The sequence below is a fragment of the Anas platyrhynchos genome, chromosome 3 (genome assembly GCF_047663525.1).
Source record: "Anas platyrhynchos isolate ZD024472 breed Pekin duck chromosome 3, IASCAAS_PekinDuck_T2T, whole genome shotgun sequence".
Lineage (NCBI taxonomy): Eukaryota > Metazoa > Chordata > Aves > Anseriformes > Anatidae > Anas > Anas platyrhynchos.
This window is the reverse complement of record NC_092589.1, coordinates 52,698,390-52,715,872: the sequence shown is the minus strand read 5'-3', so window position 1 is coordinate 52,715,872 and position 17,483 is coordinate 52,698,390. Positions and strand designations below refer to the sequence as shown.

The following is a 17,483-nucleotide window of genomic DNA, read 5'->3' as shown; positions in this document are numbered from 1 at the left end:
AAATACAAATATGACTTCTCAGACTGGAACACATTTTATATTAATTACTCTCTCCCAACAGCAACGCTGAGTATGGAAGAAAGAGCTAGCAATGGCTGGAACAGTGTCAGCAGAGACTAAATATGCCGCCAAAGCAAGAATCACAGCTGCCCTGTGGAGCAGACAGAAGTTACTGATATTTTAAAAACAGGGAAACAAAGATTTTGGGGGTGTACCTCAGTACACGAGTAAGGCACAATTCACTTTGTAAGCAAGTGTAGTCAAATTGGTGGTACACTGACTCCCTCGAGCTCATGTAAGCGTGCCTGTGGCAGAGCCTGAGGACATACATGTAAGCCAGACACACTGATCATATGCTCTACCAAGTAGATCATTCTGTCTTTCTCCCTCAGAAAAATGTGATCCCTAAGTTACTTCAGAAAATCTCCAGTTGATTTTTCCTTTTCATCAGGCTAATATGAATGTCCTGATTACCATCAGCAACAAGAGAAGGCACAATAAAGTTTACTTGTTCTAACCTGCAGCTATACTTAGGCACCTCCCTATACTTAGGCACCTATTATTTTGTCTGGCCTTTTTAATTTTATGGGTAAAGACTATGAACTTGTATTAAAAAAAAAAAAAAAAAAAAAAAAAAAAAGAAACATGCAACCCTCTTTGGCTGAAACTGATAGTTCAGTGACCAAAATATTATTTGAATTCTGATGGCAAAAAAAGAGGAAAAAAAAAAAAAGGCTACATACAGAATGTGAAGAAAACAGTTAATACAGAGAATATAGTTTCCAGAAAGACACTCATCATAGTTAGCCATTTAAAAAAAATCCCCCATTGGAAATGAAATTAGTATTTATTTTTTCCTTTTTCTCTAAAGAAAAACCACACCTCTTTAAACTCATAGGTAACAATTCCACAAATGATTTTGAAAAGCTAGGTTTCTATTGCGTTAAAAGCAGCTGCTTGGACAAAATACATCTATTCAATCAGCTGACATGTCTCCCTTTCTGAAGAAGTTGTAACACCTAACTGAGGATCAGACTTGCATCTCGCTGTTAGCACAGCATTCACATTCTGCTTTCTCATGGAACACGACAGTGAGCATGCCTGTTGCTGTCTCCCCCCTGCTTTAATCGATATGTTTCCTGTTTAATGAGAAACATACAACCCCGCAGTCAGAATAGGAAAATCACTTCCATCTTAGTTTTCAGAAACTGCTGAATTAAAGTCAGAACAAAAATAGTCCCCCCAGCCCCGCTCACATGGTTTACTCACCATCACTTTATTCCAAAACTCGGTTTCACGTGAAAAACGGTCCATTACAATGAAGTTACTGCTTCCTTGTCAAAAGTCGCTCCAACCATTTAAATGACTGAACGAAGAAAAGAAAACATCGTGCTCCACACAGCACTCTACAGACACACTGTTGTTTTTGCTGATGCAATGAGGCTTCTAAGCAAACGAGTTTGCAAGCAAGCTGGGTAGTGGCATTTTCCTTATGATTCAAGGGCTAAGTATGCCTCAGCTAACTGAATGCTTGCACAACGTACAGTGAAGGAACTCGAGAAATCATACATGTCTCTGACATACTCATTTGTGAAACTTCAACTCCTATTACCATCTATAACTCTGCCACACCTCAAAAATGACGTGCCAGATATGAACTTTTACTGGGTGCTATGTGCAGCCAAAAGAAAGATAGCTCCAAGCCAGAGGCTCGCATTGATGTGTCTCTGAAGTCAAAGTCCCTAAGGTGTATGAAGTTTCGTATGGAGCACAAGTGTGGGTTCCTGCTTGCTGTGTGTGTAAGTATCATCACGTTCATCCTAAACTGCGTGCTAAAAATATCCACACTGCCACGGTGCATTACTGGATTAACGCACGGAAAGGACTGGGATAGGAAGAAGCTACAAAAAATTATTTAACATTTTAATGTAACGATTTTTAAAAAACTCCAACAAAAGCACAGAAGAAATTACAGTGCATTTTTGAGAAACGCGGATAACAAGACCCAGGGACCACCTAAATGCTGCGATTTCTTTTCCATATAGATGCAGATCCCCTTTGTGCCCTGAGGCGAGAGACTGAAGAGCTTGGGAACAACTCTGCAGTAAATTAAAACGGGGGGAGCTGGAACCCCCTAATGACTGTCTGCTAATTAGGAGACCGCAGCCTAACACCTGCCGTTTGCTTCACCTGCCTATCCCCACGCCTTCTGGCGAACCTGCCTTCACAGGTGAACCTCGTGGAGGTTCAAAACCCAATCCCTGGCTAAAAACCGGCAGGCGGCCGGGAGCGGAGCCGCCAGGAGGCGGCGGAGGGCCGCTGGCCCCATGGGGCCGCCAGCACCGAGCCGCCGGGCCCGGCCCCTGCCCCAGCCGGGGAGCGGAGCCCCCGCGGCCGCCGCCACAGCCGGGACCGGGCCGGCGGCGCAGCGCCCCCGTGCGGCCGGGCCGAGGGGAGCGGGGGGGCCGAGGAGGGCAGGGCCGCCACGGCTGCCTCAGGGAGGGTAGCGCAGGGCTGCGAACGGCCCCGTGAGGCGCTGGTCGGTTTTTCTGCAGCAAGGGTGGAAAATAAAAGCGGCGGTCCCGTGGCGGATTGCCTGCCAGCCCCAGTGTGGGATCAGCTTCTTGTTGGTCGGCGCTTGGTCGCGGTTACTCGTTCTGCTTGCGCAAACAAAGTGGCCTAAAACAGGATGCCCACCATCCTGTATCTGTCCAGAAGTAAATAGCCAGAAAGGATGTTGTTCAGCAATAAATCTATTCTTAGGGCTTTTCAGGCTCTTTGATTCACAAAAGCCAGCAGACTGTTCCTTATCAGCGTGTGTGTTTTTCCTGCTCGGCTCCGTGAACCCTGCAAGTTGGCAAACGAATACAGTCCTCCTGGCATTGGGTGAAACACAGACCTCTTTGTCCCATTAAAAAGGATCCTGAACCCTCTGGGCTTTCCAGTCACAACCAGGATGTCTCCACTGCCCTCTCTCTTGTTTTGGACAGCGTACGTTGAGGCCAGCGGGTGGAAATATGTCCTGAGCTGGGCTCCGCTGCAAGCTCAGGAATTTTTGTAGACCCCAATTACTTTACCCCAATAACATTACTTCATTTCTCTTAGTCGTTCTTACCTTGCGAGCCATTTGAATGTGTCACGAAATTTCATTTTGACTGAAAATTACCTGGTCTTACACCAGTTCTTTCAAAGGCTAGAGAAAAATTTCAATAGTTAGAAAACCTGTGGAGAAAAGCTAGTGAAAATGGGAAAGCGGCTGAGTTCTTGGTTTTGGATTAATAACTTGGAGGGGAGGGTGAAAAAGAAGAGCAAGGGGTGAGTGATGGCAGCTTGTGGATTACTGGTTGCTATAAGTGGGAACTTGGGATAGAGACAGCAAGAAAAACCACAGAGGTGAAATGGCACGCAGTAGAAACCATCTTTAAAAGTCTATTTTTTTAAAAAATTTTTTTTCCTCTCCCTTGATTCTCATGATGCACAGCATAAAATCTTCCATCAGGATCATAATAAACATCTATCAAAGATCTCTCTGCTGCCTTAACAGAAGGCCAAATAATTCAGAGACCAGTTGAAGTTCAATTACATTTTTTTCTGCAGTAAGCCAGAAAAAGGTGAAAAGTAAATCACCTTTATGTACCCATCCTGAAGTTCTTTTATATTGATCCCCTCAGAAAACAAGGTCTGAATGTTTTCACATGTCCATCATCTAGCTCCGAGCTTTTGTCTGTACCAGGTGGAAGGCCCCCCACTTTACATTTTAATTTCGATACCTATGTAAATAGCTACATGTTAAAATCATGCACCTGTAAATAATTTCTTACAAATATTAATCCTTAGCCCAACAGCACATCTTCTTTGATTTGTGAGACAGATTTGGTTTGGTTCCTATAAAGACTGAAAGCATCTTGCGATTTCAAGGGCCTGTTTTTAAGCAGACCTCAGCGCTAATGTTAAATACCCACGTGCCATCTATTCTCTTACCCTGGGTGACCAGGACAGCCACTGTGACACCGCCACGCCAAATACAACACGCACGTGTTTCTGTGTCCCAGAATTTAAAGTGCTTACTTCTCCAGCATCTTTATTCCAATCTTTCAAGGCAGAGAAAGATTTCTCTTCTGTTTTACTGGGTGAGGTGTGGCTTTTGCAACGTGAAATAAGGTTGCAGATCAACTTTTATTGACTGATGAAGTCCTGAGCTGGCAGAGGAGTCCATCAGCCTGGAGGTTAGGATCTAAGTAAAATTCTCCTAACTGCTGACACAAGTCTATGCATTGGCTAATATGACAGTTAATCATTTTGTACTTTGCTAATAGCAAACCTAATGAATGAAATTATGTGCTCCTGGAAGGCAAGCAGCTAGCTTACAGCAGAGACCTATGCCCCCTGCAGCTCTTTGGAAAAACCCTGATCACTGACAAAACTATTTTTAATTGCTCCAGCAACATTAACAAACTTGAGAGTACCACTGTTGAAAATACCTTGTCTCCTGTTCCCACACCACTGCGGCCTCTGACATTGCTCACTCCAGTTATGATCAAGTATGGTTTTTAAACTGTTTACAACTAGTGTGTCAAGTATTTCTAGTTTCAGTCAAGCTGAATACTGATTAAAAAAATACAAGTGCTATTGCACATAGCAAATCCTTCCCAACCATGCTCACTTCCTGGGCCTCCAGTGGCTCCAAACACTGGTTTAGTAACACTGGCATTAAAAACAGCAGAATGAGGGCTTTGCATAGGTGTGAGGCCTGCCAGCAGTATGCTTCCTTCTTGCTACTGCCTGTTTTATGACAGCCGATAACACCTCCTGATTCAGGGCTTAACAAAGTTATTCCAGGATGTGGAGCGGCAGTTTGATCTTCTTTGTCTTCATGGGCTTCAGCAGCTCAAGAGCGCTGCATGCCAGGAGCCAGACTCAAATTAACACCATCAGAAAGTTGGCCTGCTCCCTCTCCCACTTCATGCATGGATGAGTGCGGTCAGGTCAGCGCCTTATCTGCAGCAATGCAGGATGTGTCTCACTATGTGATGCAGACAAGAACATGAGGCACATTCTGACACTCGCTTCACTTGGGCTTGTGTGAAATGTTACTTCACAGAGCAGGTTACAGATTCCAAAATTATATAAAAAAGCTGACCCCTTCCAATGTATTCTTTAGGGACCTATAACATAAATACAGAATACTGCACCATAAGACATGAAAGCACAACTGAAAGATTCATAACCTGTGATAGTAATTTAATAATCAAGCCCTTATAACATAACATCTAACACCAGCTGACACTGGAGCTCATGGTACCTCCCCAATCAGTGCTAAATAATGCATCCATAACAATTGCCTCTCGCTTGATTATGCTAATGTGGTTGATGCTAGATGCAATTCAAAGATTATTGAAGTCAATGAATGTTCTTCATTAATGCCAATGGAATTTGGATCAGACTCATCAAGTTAAAATATGAGAAAGGAGCTAGAAGTGTAGCAGAGGCATAAGCAGCCATGGCGGTTCTAGCCCTTGGATATTAAAAATGCTCAGTGTCCACCACTGTAAAATATCACTGAAAACAGTTGGTTTGGATCATTTGTGACAAAGGTAAAGTGATCAAACACAACCCTGCTACAACTCCCCACTGCTATCTGTGCAAATGATCTCCTTTTGGCAAGCCAAAATACTCTGGGTGAATTTTCATCATGAAATCCTACAGTTCTGAATTCTAAATAAACTCCCTAATACTGGAGTTGGTTTTACTACTGTGAATTATTAAATGAAGTGGTAACATTTCTAATGACAAAGTCTCAGGTGGGAGAGGAATTATTTTTCCTGTTTATTACAAAGCAGTACATGAGAATACAACAGAAAGGAATTGATAAATAAAGAGGAGATGAGGCAGAAAGGTCCCTGTTCATCTCAGACAGTCATTCCAAATGCAAACAATATAGAGATTAGTAAATCTGGACACAGGTGTGCTAAGGGAATCTTAATCATCATCAATCATCCTTGACTATTATACTACCAAGTCTTTTAAGGATCTGGTCAAAATTTGGCTAGGAAAATGTTCATTACACTTTTACTGCATTTTCTTCAGTCCTCTTTTTATTTATCGATAACAGAGTAAGAGCATGGGGTTTTTAGATGGGCAGGGATACTAAGCGAGCTTAGTAAAGGTTACAGCAACTTTGGGAATTCAAAGGAGAGGTTAGAGTCTTCACCCTCTGGGAACCCTCACACAGGCCTTCAGTACCTGTGAGTGACAAAACTTTTTCATGTGCCTGGATACTTGTTCAAAATTGATATGGCAGCAGGAAGCAGGGAAATGCTTCTTCTAATTTTGTAACTATTTATGTTTGTGATTGTTTCTTATTCCTCTTCCTTGCAGGAACAATGCTACTTCTTGAAATTGGTGTGCTGCAGGAAGAGTTCCAATTGCTCTTTTTGTCTGTATAGATCCTGTAGCAGAAAACCTTGGAAGGAATGAAAATTTGCAGTAACAGGTGTTCTTTCACTGCCAAGGTGAAGCTGGGACACCAAAATCAACTCCTCTGGGAGGTGTGAAAAACATTAAGAACTATTTCAAGCAGAAGGCACCAAAAGCACTCCAGTAGATCAGTGGACTTTGGGGCTAGGAGTTAAGGGTAGCAGCAGATGGTGTTTCTCTCCATCTGCAGCCAGTCTAACTCAAGATGTTTATCTGTGTACACGCACACTGTGGACACTAACATTTGTGTGGAATTACAGAATGCACAGTAAAATCTTCACTGTTCTAAAAAATGCATTTTAGCTCCTTCCCAAGGAAGTGGGTCAGTATTTCTTCCTTAGCAGATCTTACAAGTTTGGCCAGAATGAGAACAGCAATTTTAACCTTACTTGAAAACCAAGCCAAACCAAACAAACAAAAACTCCTCTTGGAAGCACCTGATTACCTCCAGCTGCCTAATTTTCATCTGACCTAGGTTTTGTATACTCTGTTGACTATGCTTTATATCACAGACAATATACACAGAGCATTATCCCTGGTAGGGGAAGAAAACCCCATTATGTAGGTGCTGCTGCCTCTGGAGGAGTGATGCCAGCAGTCTCCGTAACTGGCACAATGTATATGAAAGGTGGGTCTGTGCTTACATGAATTCCTGATACAGCACATATTCCTTATAGAGAAGTTGCCCATGCTAAAAGCGAGGACACACAACCAGTGAAGATCTTCGTTCAGTCAAAAAAGACAGAAGAGGAAAAAGTCATCTTCTGCTGACCTTTCCAGTGGATCTGTAAATTGCATCATTCCTGTTGTAGACTTCCTACACATCTTGCTTACCCATTAATAGGAGGCTGCAACCACTTATTAGAATTGTTATCCTGAATCCTGGAAGCCAAAGTCATTTTCTGTCAACCAGAGATCTTGACTGGAAACAAAAAGGAGGTTGATTTGTTCTTTTCTAAAGTTCCCCCATAAACATCAGGTTTTATTGCTCTTCCCCTCTCCCGTTTAGACCTTGAAACAGAAATTTTTAAGCTTCAGTTCCTCGTGCAGCTATGGCACAATCCCAACATGCAACTTAATGTAGCAATCCAGCAGCATGAGAAAACCAACACAAGCTAGGTAGCAGCACAGACTGATATGATTACCTGTCAAAAATGAGCCAGAATTATATAAACTTTATAAATAACCTGCAAGATACATATCAAAGTACTTGACAATACGGTGTGAAGGCTAAGTCAAGGTTTGATAGTTGATGGGAAGAAAATGTCCAAGGCTCGAAGCCATCATGCTTCTGAACCATCAGGTCTGATTCTTAGCAAAAGCAGTGGTTGATCCCCATCCCTCCCCCAGGCATCGGGCTTTGATAGGGCAGTATTTATCAGTATGGACGGACAGGTTTGTCTCATTCCTCATTCATCAATACATGCTATCCACTGGTGCTTTGAAAACAAAAAATGACCAACCTCCTTCCCCCCCCCCCCCCAGAACAATATGGCTAATTCAGTAACATAATTTTCATAACTGAGGATATTTGGTAGCTTTATTTTTCAAGTTTCAGCTCCTGGAATCACATTGTTTAGGAGAAACTCAGATTTCATGAAGAATATCATGTTTTAAATGCTCAAGGTCATGGGGATGGGATCAAGCATCAAGGGAATCCTCTAGCATTTTGTTTATATCCACAGGTCACTATCGTAAAGCACAATGTCGAGAATGTCATAAACAACCCCAAATTTCCTTTCCCATCCAACGTGCTCAGTTCCGTTGATTTCAGTGAGGTGGTGTGGCACAGCAGGGGAGCTCACACACAATGCATCAACCTTTCTGTGCTATAAGCAGACTACTGGTGTTGCAATGGGTAATACCAGAGTACAGCCCAAGCAACCTTACACTAGCAATTTTTGATATGAGGTGGCTGCAAATGGCAAATAAATCTGTATTTTCAAGTCTAGACCTCAGAAAAAGCCAAAGGCATCATCTCATTTCAATGAATAGATAGCATGTAACTGCATGGAACAGTTTGAAAGGCTAAATTATTTAAAGCACATTATCACCTTTATCAGAAAGATTTCATTTGGGGGAGAAATTGCAAGTACAGTTAAGATTACCAGGTCAGGACAGAGTCTCAGCTCCTTCCTCTACATCACGTGTAAGTTGTGATCTTGTACGCAAGCAAAGCATGCTCTCTCCCTTCTTCTTTGGTCTGCTGAAGTGAGCTTGTCCTACATTTGTCTTCTTTTGGGGTTTTTGGAGGGGAGGAAGAGGGAGTTTTTCAGCATGGACCTCTCCAGCAGACACAGGGTATGCCCGCTCAGAGGTTTACTCCTGAAACACCAAAGCACACGACACCGCCGATTCCCCCGAGTCACCGTGGGGCATCCCTGATGCCCTGGGAGCCCCCAGCACCCCTGCTCTCACCCCACAGAGCATCCCACGGCCCCACAGCCCCCGGGAGCCGTGCGGGACCCACCCGCGGCCAGGCTGCCCAGGGCGATGCTGTGCAGGCGGCGCCCCACGCACCGCGGGCTTCCCCTCCGGGACCATCCGTCGCTAAAACCCCGATGCCAGCCCCAAGCTCAGCTCGTGGGGGACATTCAGTAGGGTTTTTCCCGTTCCTTTCATTTTAAAAGGACCCGCTAGGTGGCAGCCCCGCCTGCCGACGCGCAGCCCCCGCGGCAGCCCCCGCTGAGCGATCCCTTCCCCGAAGGATGCCTTGGGAGAAAACTCGCTGCAAAACTTGCAAAGACGATTACGCTGCCGGTGAAATTGCACATAGACAAAGCCCACAAAGCACTAAATACACCGTGCACTTTCCCCCTGAATAGCTACAAGAGCAAAAGCACCTCAGGTTTTGCACACACTCGAGTAGAGCCTATTGGATTGAAAGCCCAGGCTGAATTTGCCACCCCGGGTTGCTTTCTCACAAAACAAAACACGAAAAAAAAACACCAACAAAGACCCGCTCAGGTATCTGAAAGGCCACAGCACCGGTCTGCTTTGCATGTTGAAAGAAACAAGAAGAACGAGCTATTTCTGCTTGAAAAGTTCTCCGGGGAGCAGGAATAAAAGTGCCACTTAACCAGAGGAAACCCACGAGGGTGAATTTCAGCTGAGCACTGCCCGTGGAGCTGCTTGCTGAGCCCAGGCTGCAAAAGGAAGGGAACAGAGCTGGCAGCTCCATACCACTGAGTGCATCTCTCCTTGCCCTGTCCCATCTTCTGGCCCAGGACCAGACCGGACAGCCAGCCCCATCCATCCCGTGTCCAAAAGCTGCGGCTTGCCTCTCCAGTCTGCTAATGCTGACCAGGTGGTGTGACCACAGATAAGGTATTAGCCGATCCTGTCATTTTTACGCCAGGTAATTTGTATGCCTGCAGCTCCACGAGTAAACACCAATCCTGAAACACAGAAGGCACGTTTAACATCAGCGTGCACTGACGTTTGTGAGGCTCTCTCCCTATTTCCAGGGTGTACAAAACACTGCAGAGGCTTCTGAGCCTGTTTGAGGCCAGCGAAACGACTGTGAGATTACACAGTAGAAATCAATTGCCATCTAACTTTCAGCGTTGCATTTGGATGCCTTTTTTGCAGTTCTTTATGACACAGATTTGAGGCTATATAAAGACATTTGATTACCCTCATTGTATATCCTTGAGCTAAACTCACAATCTGAATTGTCCCATTTGAAATGAATTAAAGAAAAGATTGAATAGTAAGATTCAAACAGCTGCTTTTAACAACTGTATAATAGAGTTCCCACATAAGATATGTGCTTTCCCCCAGACAGAGACTGGTGTAAGACAAGTAAGAGCAAATTATGCAAGCTGGGGAACAAACAAAATATTCAGCAGTTCAGGAACACCATTCAAAAGCCACTAACCAAATCAGTAACTCTGGTTCAGACGGGGCCAAGCTGCACTTGGATGATGAAGAAAAAAAGAGTAAACTAGATTTAGCTCAGTTTGTCTGGCTTGCTTTTTTCTTTTTGCCCTCTTTTCATTATCCGGCATTACCATCTGGAGCTGCCATTTTTTTCTGAACCTGTTGTTAGCAAACATTGAGAGTAACAGCGGAGCCTGTCCCATAATGAACAACTGTGCTACCTTGTCCACTCAAAAGTCAATTTTTGTAGAACGCCTTTGTCTGAATGAGGTTTGCCTTTCTGCAGCCTCGTTTTCACAAGACAATACAAATGACCTGAGAAGCATCAGGAGCCTTCCTGCTTTAAAACCAATTATTTGTTCAGGTTGTAATAATCACAAGTCACAAGGGTTTTCAATAGGATTTATGCCTCTTCAGAAAGATGCTTTTTAGTGCATTAGGATGCAAGGACACCTGCTTGGGGCAGTAAAGGCTCTGGAAGGTGGCTCAGTAAGGGAAGAGGAGGGAGGGCAAGGTGGATTTGCTGCAGGAGGGCAGTCTGATGGGAACAGCTTTCCAGTCCCCATCTCCTGGGAGCTGCAAGGCAGCTGAGATGCTGACTCGACCTCTCCTCCAGCACCACCTCTGCAGCTCATCTCCTCCGACGCTGTTATCACACCTCACTCCTCTTCCCTGCCTCTCGGATGTGCTGCTCCTCGATGTCACAAGGCACAAAGGCAGCTGCAGAGGGGCTGTCATACCCAAGGCCACGCAGAACATCTGCAGTGAAGCAAGGACCTGACGGCAGGTCACTCACACTCCCAGCCCCTCACCCAATGCCGTCTCCCACCTTTTCCTCAGACAGGAATCCAGCTGCAGCCACAGCCAGGATGGGGAAATAGGGGACTGGTGAGAAACTGTGTTAAGGATCAAGCATCAGAAGACTGATTGAGCATTAACAGTTAAACTCAGCTTTTTGTCGAATTGACATGCAAGAGAAAGCTGCGATAGGTTTTCACAGGCAGCTGGAGCTTATACTTAGGGAAATGATTGGATTTATGACTTCAGACATGTATTTTCAGGGCAGTGATGGGAACACGTGTCCTGCCTATGGCCCTGGTGCAGCTTGGCATTTCTTTCACTCTGAGCAGCGCTGTCCTGAGCATCTCAGATGGCAGCCACCCGGCATGCAGCAGCTGGCAAATGGCCTCACCGTGCTTGTATGGCAGCACATTGCCGTGGTTACACTGGCACAAACCCCCTGCCCGGGCACTCCTCCGGAAAGCAGAGTGACCGTACGAGGAGCTGTACCTGTGTAAGTAGAGCAATTTAATTACACTGGCAAATTTTCCCTGCAGACAAGCACACAGACAGCTAATTCTGACTGCCTTACCCCAGATGTCTCTGCATCTTTGCAAAGTCTGTGAGTGCGTACTGTGCCTTCACCCCCACCAGGAACAACCTGCAACTCGGGACTTTCTGGTTCCTAAGATTTTGGTTCAGAATATCCACATTTCCCATGCTCTGACTTCTACAATAAATCTTCTATATCTCTCAGAATACTGATTTTAAGAAATAAAAGAATAAATAAAAGACAAATCAAGAAATACTCTCCCCCCAAAATGCAGCATCACATCATTTGAGTAATAATCATTTTATTTTCACTATTGTCATTACAAAAGGCTTAATTTTATTACCTACTAAAGCTTTTTTGGTTCTCCTTGGATAATTTCAGGAAGCCAATATAGGAAACTAAACAAACTGACCAAAAAGAAAGAGAAACCGCACAGCACAAACAAGGAGTGTGCACACAGTGTTTTAACACCACGCTTGATGCAAGGCACCCCTGACTTCTTTTATTCCAGTCTGGCACTGGGCCAAAGCAAACTCAACTGCGGCAGCACATGTGAAGCTGTGCCACACTCTTAGTACAAGGTCCCAGCCAGGTGACCTCCCAACATTTCTGCTTGGTCCTGCTGTTTGGGAAGCCAGAGCCCCCAGAGCCTCCAGACCATGACCTGGATTTTGGCACCTCCCAAGTCGGCAGCTTTCAAGCAGTCCTAAATCTGCCCCAAAATTTCAGCTTCCAAAACTGGACTCTCCAGATGTATCAAAGAACACATTTGATCTCAACCCATCCGATTAGATCCCATCTAATCCCACATAAACATATGGAAAATACACTCACTAGTATAGTTGCAGCTTGTCATCAACCAACTCTAAATAGCCAGTGGAGGCTGAGTGAAGGGAAAGCAGTAAGTTTTACATACGATACCTAAACTGAAATTCAAAATATGAACTTTTGATCATCAATATCTGCAAAACTTGAAATACTTCTACAAAATAACAGAGGTATTTCATTTCTGGATGAGAAAAGTTGTCATTCCTGTATGGCCTGAGGGTCTGAACAAGTAAAGTGCAGAGATCAGAGTTTGCTGTCACTGATCCAGCAGGTTTGAAATGATGGATTTTGTGGTATGAAAACATAAATGAATATTTGCTTTGTCTGGAAACTAGCTAGGGTTTGGTGACAGTATGGTTTAAGGAATTACGAGACTCTTTTCCTGTTTCTGTGTTTCTTCACAGGTGAAGAAAAGCCTGCCACCACTCAGCCCTACAAGTACATTTAGAAAACACAGGTAACACGTGTGAACAGGGCTAAACTTAAGGAAATGGCAACACTGACTGCACACGCTGAGAAAATTACAGGGACCTTACATGGAATTACCAAAAGCTGCAGAAGTACTCAGAGTGTGGGCCAAACAGTGATTTATACTGCAGTAACCCTACTCGTTTCAAAGCATCATTCCAGTTCCAAAAAAAAGTCTATTTTAAGGCTTTTACACTTCTTCCCATCATTATAACTTTCATGCATCTTCCATATAACAGCAACAATTTCAGAGAAAAAGTCTTGAAGTTCTCAACTCTGACATTTCTTCTTAGAATAAAAAACTATTTTGGCAAGAGTAAAAGGAGTAAAGACTTATGGATACAAGGCAATGCCAAGTAAATATCATCTTCTTAAGATGGAAAGTCATTTTTCATGGCCTACAATGGTCAAACACTAGAGATTCACCTAGTATTTGCCTTCCCGGGGCCAGATGTTCTCCGCTTTGTCACAGAGGTTCGCTGATGAATACGATTTCCAAGAAGATGACATTATGGAGAAATGCAAACTAATCATTGCTTTCAAAGACCCTCCTGCTGGTTTTGGATTGAAACTGAAGGACATTGCAGCAACACGAACAGAAAATTCATGTGCTTACAGGGCCAACGCAGCAGGCAAGGGGAGCAGAAGGGCTGCCACTACAACCTCTTGGATGCCCCTTTGAGTCAGGGAAGGGGTTGCCAAAAAGGAGTAAATAAGCTTAAAACTTGCCAGCTGTTGCTGCTGCCACTAGGCTCTCCACACAAAAATGGGCAACAGCTCCTCGTTAGCAGGTTTAGCAAGGGGTGACTAAAGCAGCTGGAAGGAGCCCAGCACGAGAGCAGTCCAACTGGGACTCAGAGGGCTCCAGGAAGCAGCCGCAGAGCCTGCCAGCTGGGAGCTGTACATCATTTTCACACACGGCTACAAAATCTATAAATTAGGATTGTTGAGCCTGGAGTTAACGTGCATGACTCGCAAATCTTTATTAGGAGGAGGGAGTGACATCTCCAAGAGAGCTCAAAGCTTTAACAAGAAGAGAGAAAAAAAAAAAAGGATATTTAAGTTTTGAGGAGAATCAGAAATAAGCTCATGCTTCTCAGTGCTCAGCTAAGCAGGGACTGTGAGACCAAACAGGCAGGCAAAGGTAACAGCTTGGGTTAGTTCTTCACCTTTTTATCCAGTGTCACTTCATTTTTTGCCCCCTCAGCCCTAATTCCTGTACAGATTTTAATCTATTAGAAGCAGAGAAGATAGCTGTCATTGTGTCATTGGGAGCATGCCTTAGGAACGTACATGGGATTGTTTGTGGGATTTGTGATAATTTATGAGTTTATTATTTACAGTTGAGAAGAAGTTTCTTTTTCTTCTTAATTTCTCCTAATATAAACACAGAGAACTAAAGAGAAAAGTTTGACCCTATCTTGCCTTTGTTTCAGAGTTATTGTGCACTCTTTGTAAACCACTTAGATGTTTCAGCATGCACTTGTTAGCCTACTGAATTTATTTTAGATCAGAAGAGCTCACAAATGTATAAACCTATTTATTGGAGATGTTTCAGTGAAAAATTCACAGAATTCACAGAAATTCAACAGAAGTTGAAGCAGAATTTCAATCCCTTTTCAATGATGTCAGAAGTCTTTCCAGTAGGTAAATATGGGAAGGGAAATCCTGACTCCTCTCTTTCCCCATCAAAGTCAGGTGGAGTTTTAGTATCAGTCAGCTTTGACAGTACTTTGACACCATCTGGTCATGATTTTATTCACAGAAGCAATTGTACAGCAGAGTTGTAGTCCAACTGTTTTTCGTATTCTTCATTAACTGTACATTAGATGTAGTAATGTCTCTACTAGACATTAACTGTCTCAGAGATGACACAGGCATTAAATTAGTGTTTGAAACGGAAGAATTATTTGTAGACCTTTAATTTTCCCTTTTCATGGTTCTTCTACCACTGCATTTCATACTTCAATGTCTTTTTTTAATTAAGAGAGTCTATTTTAATGGGAGTCTAGTGCTTTTAGATAGCTGGCCCTGGTCTAGACTGTTGTAAAGCAACATGGGCTCTAAAGCAACCTTTGCTGCAGTGGAGCAGATGCACAACAGCCAGGATATCTGAGCCGCACCATACTGCAGGGCTGTGTCCATCTTCTGCAGTTGTGCATCTTTATACCTCGGAAACTCCCAATATAACTTAAATAGGTGCATCAGCAATATATGTATATTTTCTTCTCCATAATTTCTTTGCCTCACAAAGACTGACTGGTTGGAAGATTTACCGTCAGGAAGAAAGACAAATATAAGCAGTGAATTCCAGCTTCTGGTTTATAACTAAATTCCCTTTGCTCAAACATTCTCAGATATGCCAACAGATATTCTCTAGACAGCATGTGTCTCTGCTCTCTCCAGTAATGCTTTTAACCTTGTCTGCCCTACCAAAAACTGCCATTAACTTGGTACCGTTCAGTTTGTTAAAAGAGCATATATATCAGTTTTAGAAACTCTTACTTAATTCGCTGTAAAAGAGCAATGACTTCTCTATTAAGGAAAGAAATTCATTTTACTGAGATAAAACTAAAGGCTCGGTAATTAGGATAGTTTTAGAAACCATTTAAGTTTTCAGTGTTTGCAGCAGCAGAGTTGCCGTATTTCTTGGCCCAGACCACAGGAACAGCACAGTTTTTGACAACGTTGGAGCTAACTTCTTGTTCAAGAGATTTCTTGGTGCATGTCATATCTGATGAGGTATTATCTAACCTCTACCAGCAGTCCTTCGAGGCACTTTCAGTAACATTGCTCACATGCGAAATATATCTACAGAACAGAAGATAAAGCTGCCACCCTAATAAAAGGACTTGGGCTGCCCTTGTTTGCAGCAACCTCTGCGAGCACCCTGAATGCCCGCAGCTCCTATACAGCGTGCGTACCCTTTTAGCACCACCAGTGGCAGCACTCTGACGTAGCCTGGCATTAGCTCTCAAGCCCTGCTGGGAACACACCATAGAAACATTAAGGTTGGAAATGACCTCCAAGATCATCTGGTCCAACCATCACCCTGCCACCAATGTCACCCACTAAACTATGTCCCTAAGCACTGCAAGCTCTCTCTGCTCAAGGCAAACCTTGCTCAAATACGGAGTAACATAAGCAATTAAATGGTCTGGGTAAACATAGGAAGATCTACAAAAGATATAAAATGTGTATTTTTTTTTTCATCCCAGCTTAACTCTTTTGCAGCCTAGGAACCAAAGGGAACTGACTTACTGTATCTAATATCTGAGCTAGCATTAATAACAATATAAAAAAATAAAGAAAGGCCCAACAAGAACCTTTGATCCAAACCTTCCTGGCTTCATTGCTTTGAAAGTTCAAATAAAACGGGACAAGGAACTTTCCTTGGTTTGGAGTTTTTGCAGAACCAAAGCCCGACTAACAAGGTTTTACACACACAAAAGCTCCCTTGGGCCATCTTTAAGTGCTCTGATTTATTACAGCTTTGTAGCTAATAATTACTTTCAGAGGGGAAGAGAAAAAAGGTAGCTCCAGTTTCTAAATTGTTGCTTCATGATGTGGAAGGATAGTAATAGCCAATACGACTCACTGAGGTGTGCTGCTTTAATAAATTGCAAAGTTTGGATCTATAAAGGAACAGCTTTAGCCCTGAGCAAAGCCCTCAGACCCCAGGGAGCCACCGGACCAGCAGCAGCACGGCGCGCCTCAGCGGGGATGAATGCTGGTGGGCAGGGGTGGCAGCATGTGGAACAGGGAACAAAACCGACAGGTGCCTAAAGATCCACTCGATTTACTTCCAATAATTCCTGAAAACACAGTTCATGTTGTAAACATGTAAAAACTGCACCCGGATCATTTTCTCAAATAAAACCTTGAGAAACACGATTTGATAGTCAACATCTAGACATAGTAAAAACACAGGTGGGGAAATTGCAGTGCTGTTAAATGAATTTGACCTTCCTTCCCCACTTAAAAATAAATCATGTTCCTGAATAACAGCTATTGAGTTAGGAAGGTTTTGTACTTGGTCATCAATGCATCATGAAAGAGAATGGCATGCTATGAGCTCCTTGCAAACACTGTTTTGCTTTGGGCAATCATATTCATTTTCCTGTATTATGTGAGTTACGATTATGCAATCAGAACTATTAACAGCATCCTATGTATGGTAGCTTGATTGCAGCTACTCCACCAGTACAGAGCCAGGAACAAATACAGCCGCTATTTTTTCTGGTATATATAACTTGCTGAATAACTGAATGTAATGCTTTGTAAAACCCAATGAGGAGGCTGTTGAAGAGTGGTGCCTGACTAATGGATTTATTGGAAAGCAAATGCAAAAATACAGTCACCACTGGGAGAAGCAGCCTGTTGTTTGGTGCTTACACATCTAAGTAGTTTTAAATCGCATGAACTTTATATGAGTCCATTTAACTTTTTTTCAAGTCGTAAGGACATTTATAGTCTCGATTTACTGTTTTTCAAA

At 43.4% G+C, this 17,483-nt stretch overlaps 1 protein-coding gene across 7 annotated transcripts in view; it reads right to left on the bottom strand.

The window, feature by feature from the left end:
* Positions 1-17,483, bottom strand: part of LOC101789803 (SAM and SH3 domain-containing protein 1) — a 544,938-nt gene that overhangs the window by 187,438 nt on the left and 340,017 nt on the right. For 2 of the 7 annotated variants that reach the window (XM_027454335.3, XM_072035899.1), the window contains exon 1: positions 1,270-1,497. The exons of the other annotated variants lie outside the window; for them this stretch is intronic. In XM_027454335.3, the coding sequence (XP_027310136.1) occupies positions 1,270-1,314 (45 nt within the window). In that variant the 5' untranslated portion in view covers positions 1,315-1,497. Of the gene's footprint in view, positions 1-1,269; positions 1,498-17,483 lie in introns of those variants that run through there. 7 annotated transcript variants of the gene reach the window in all.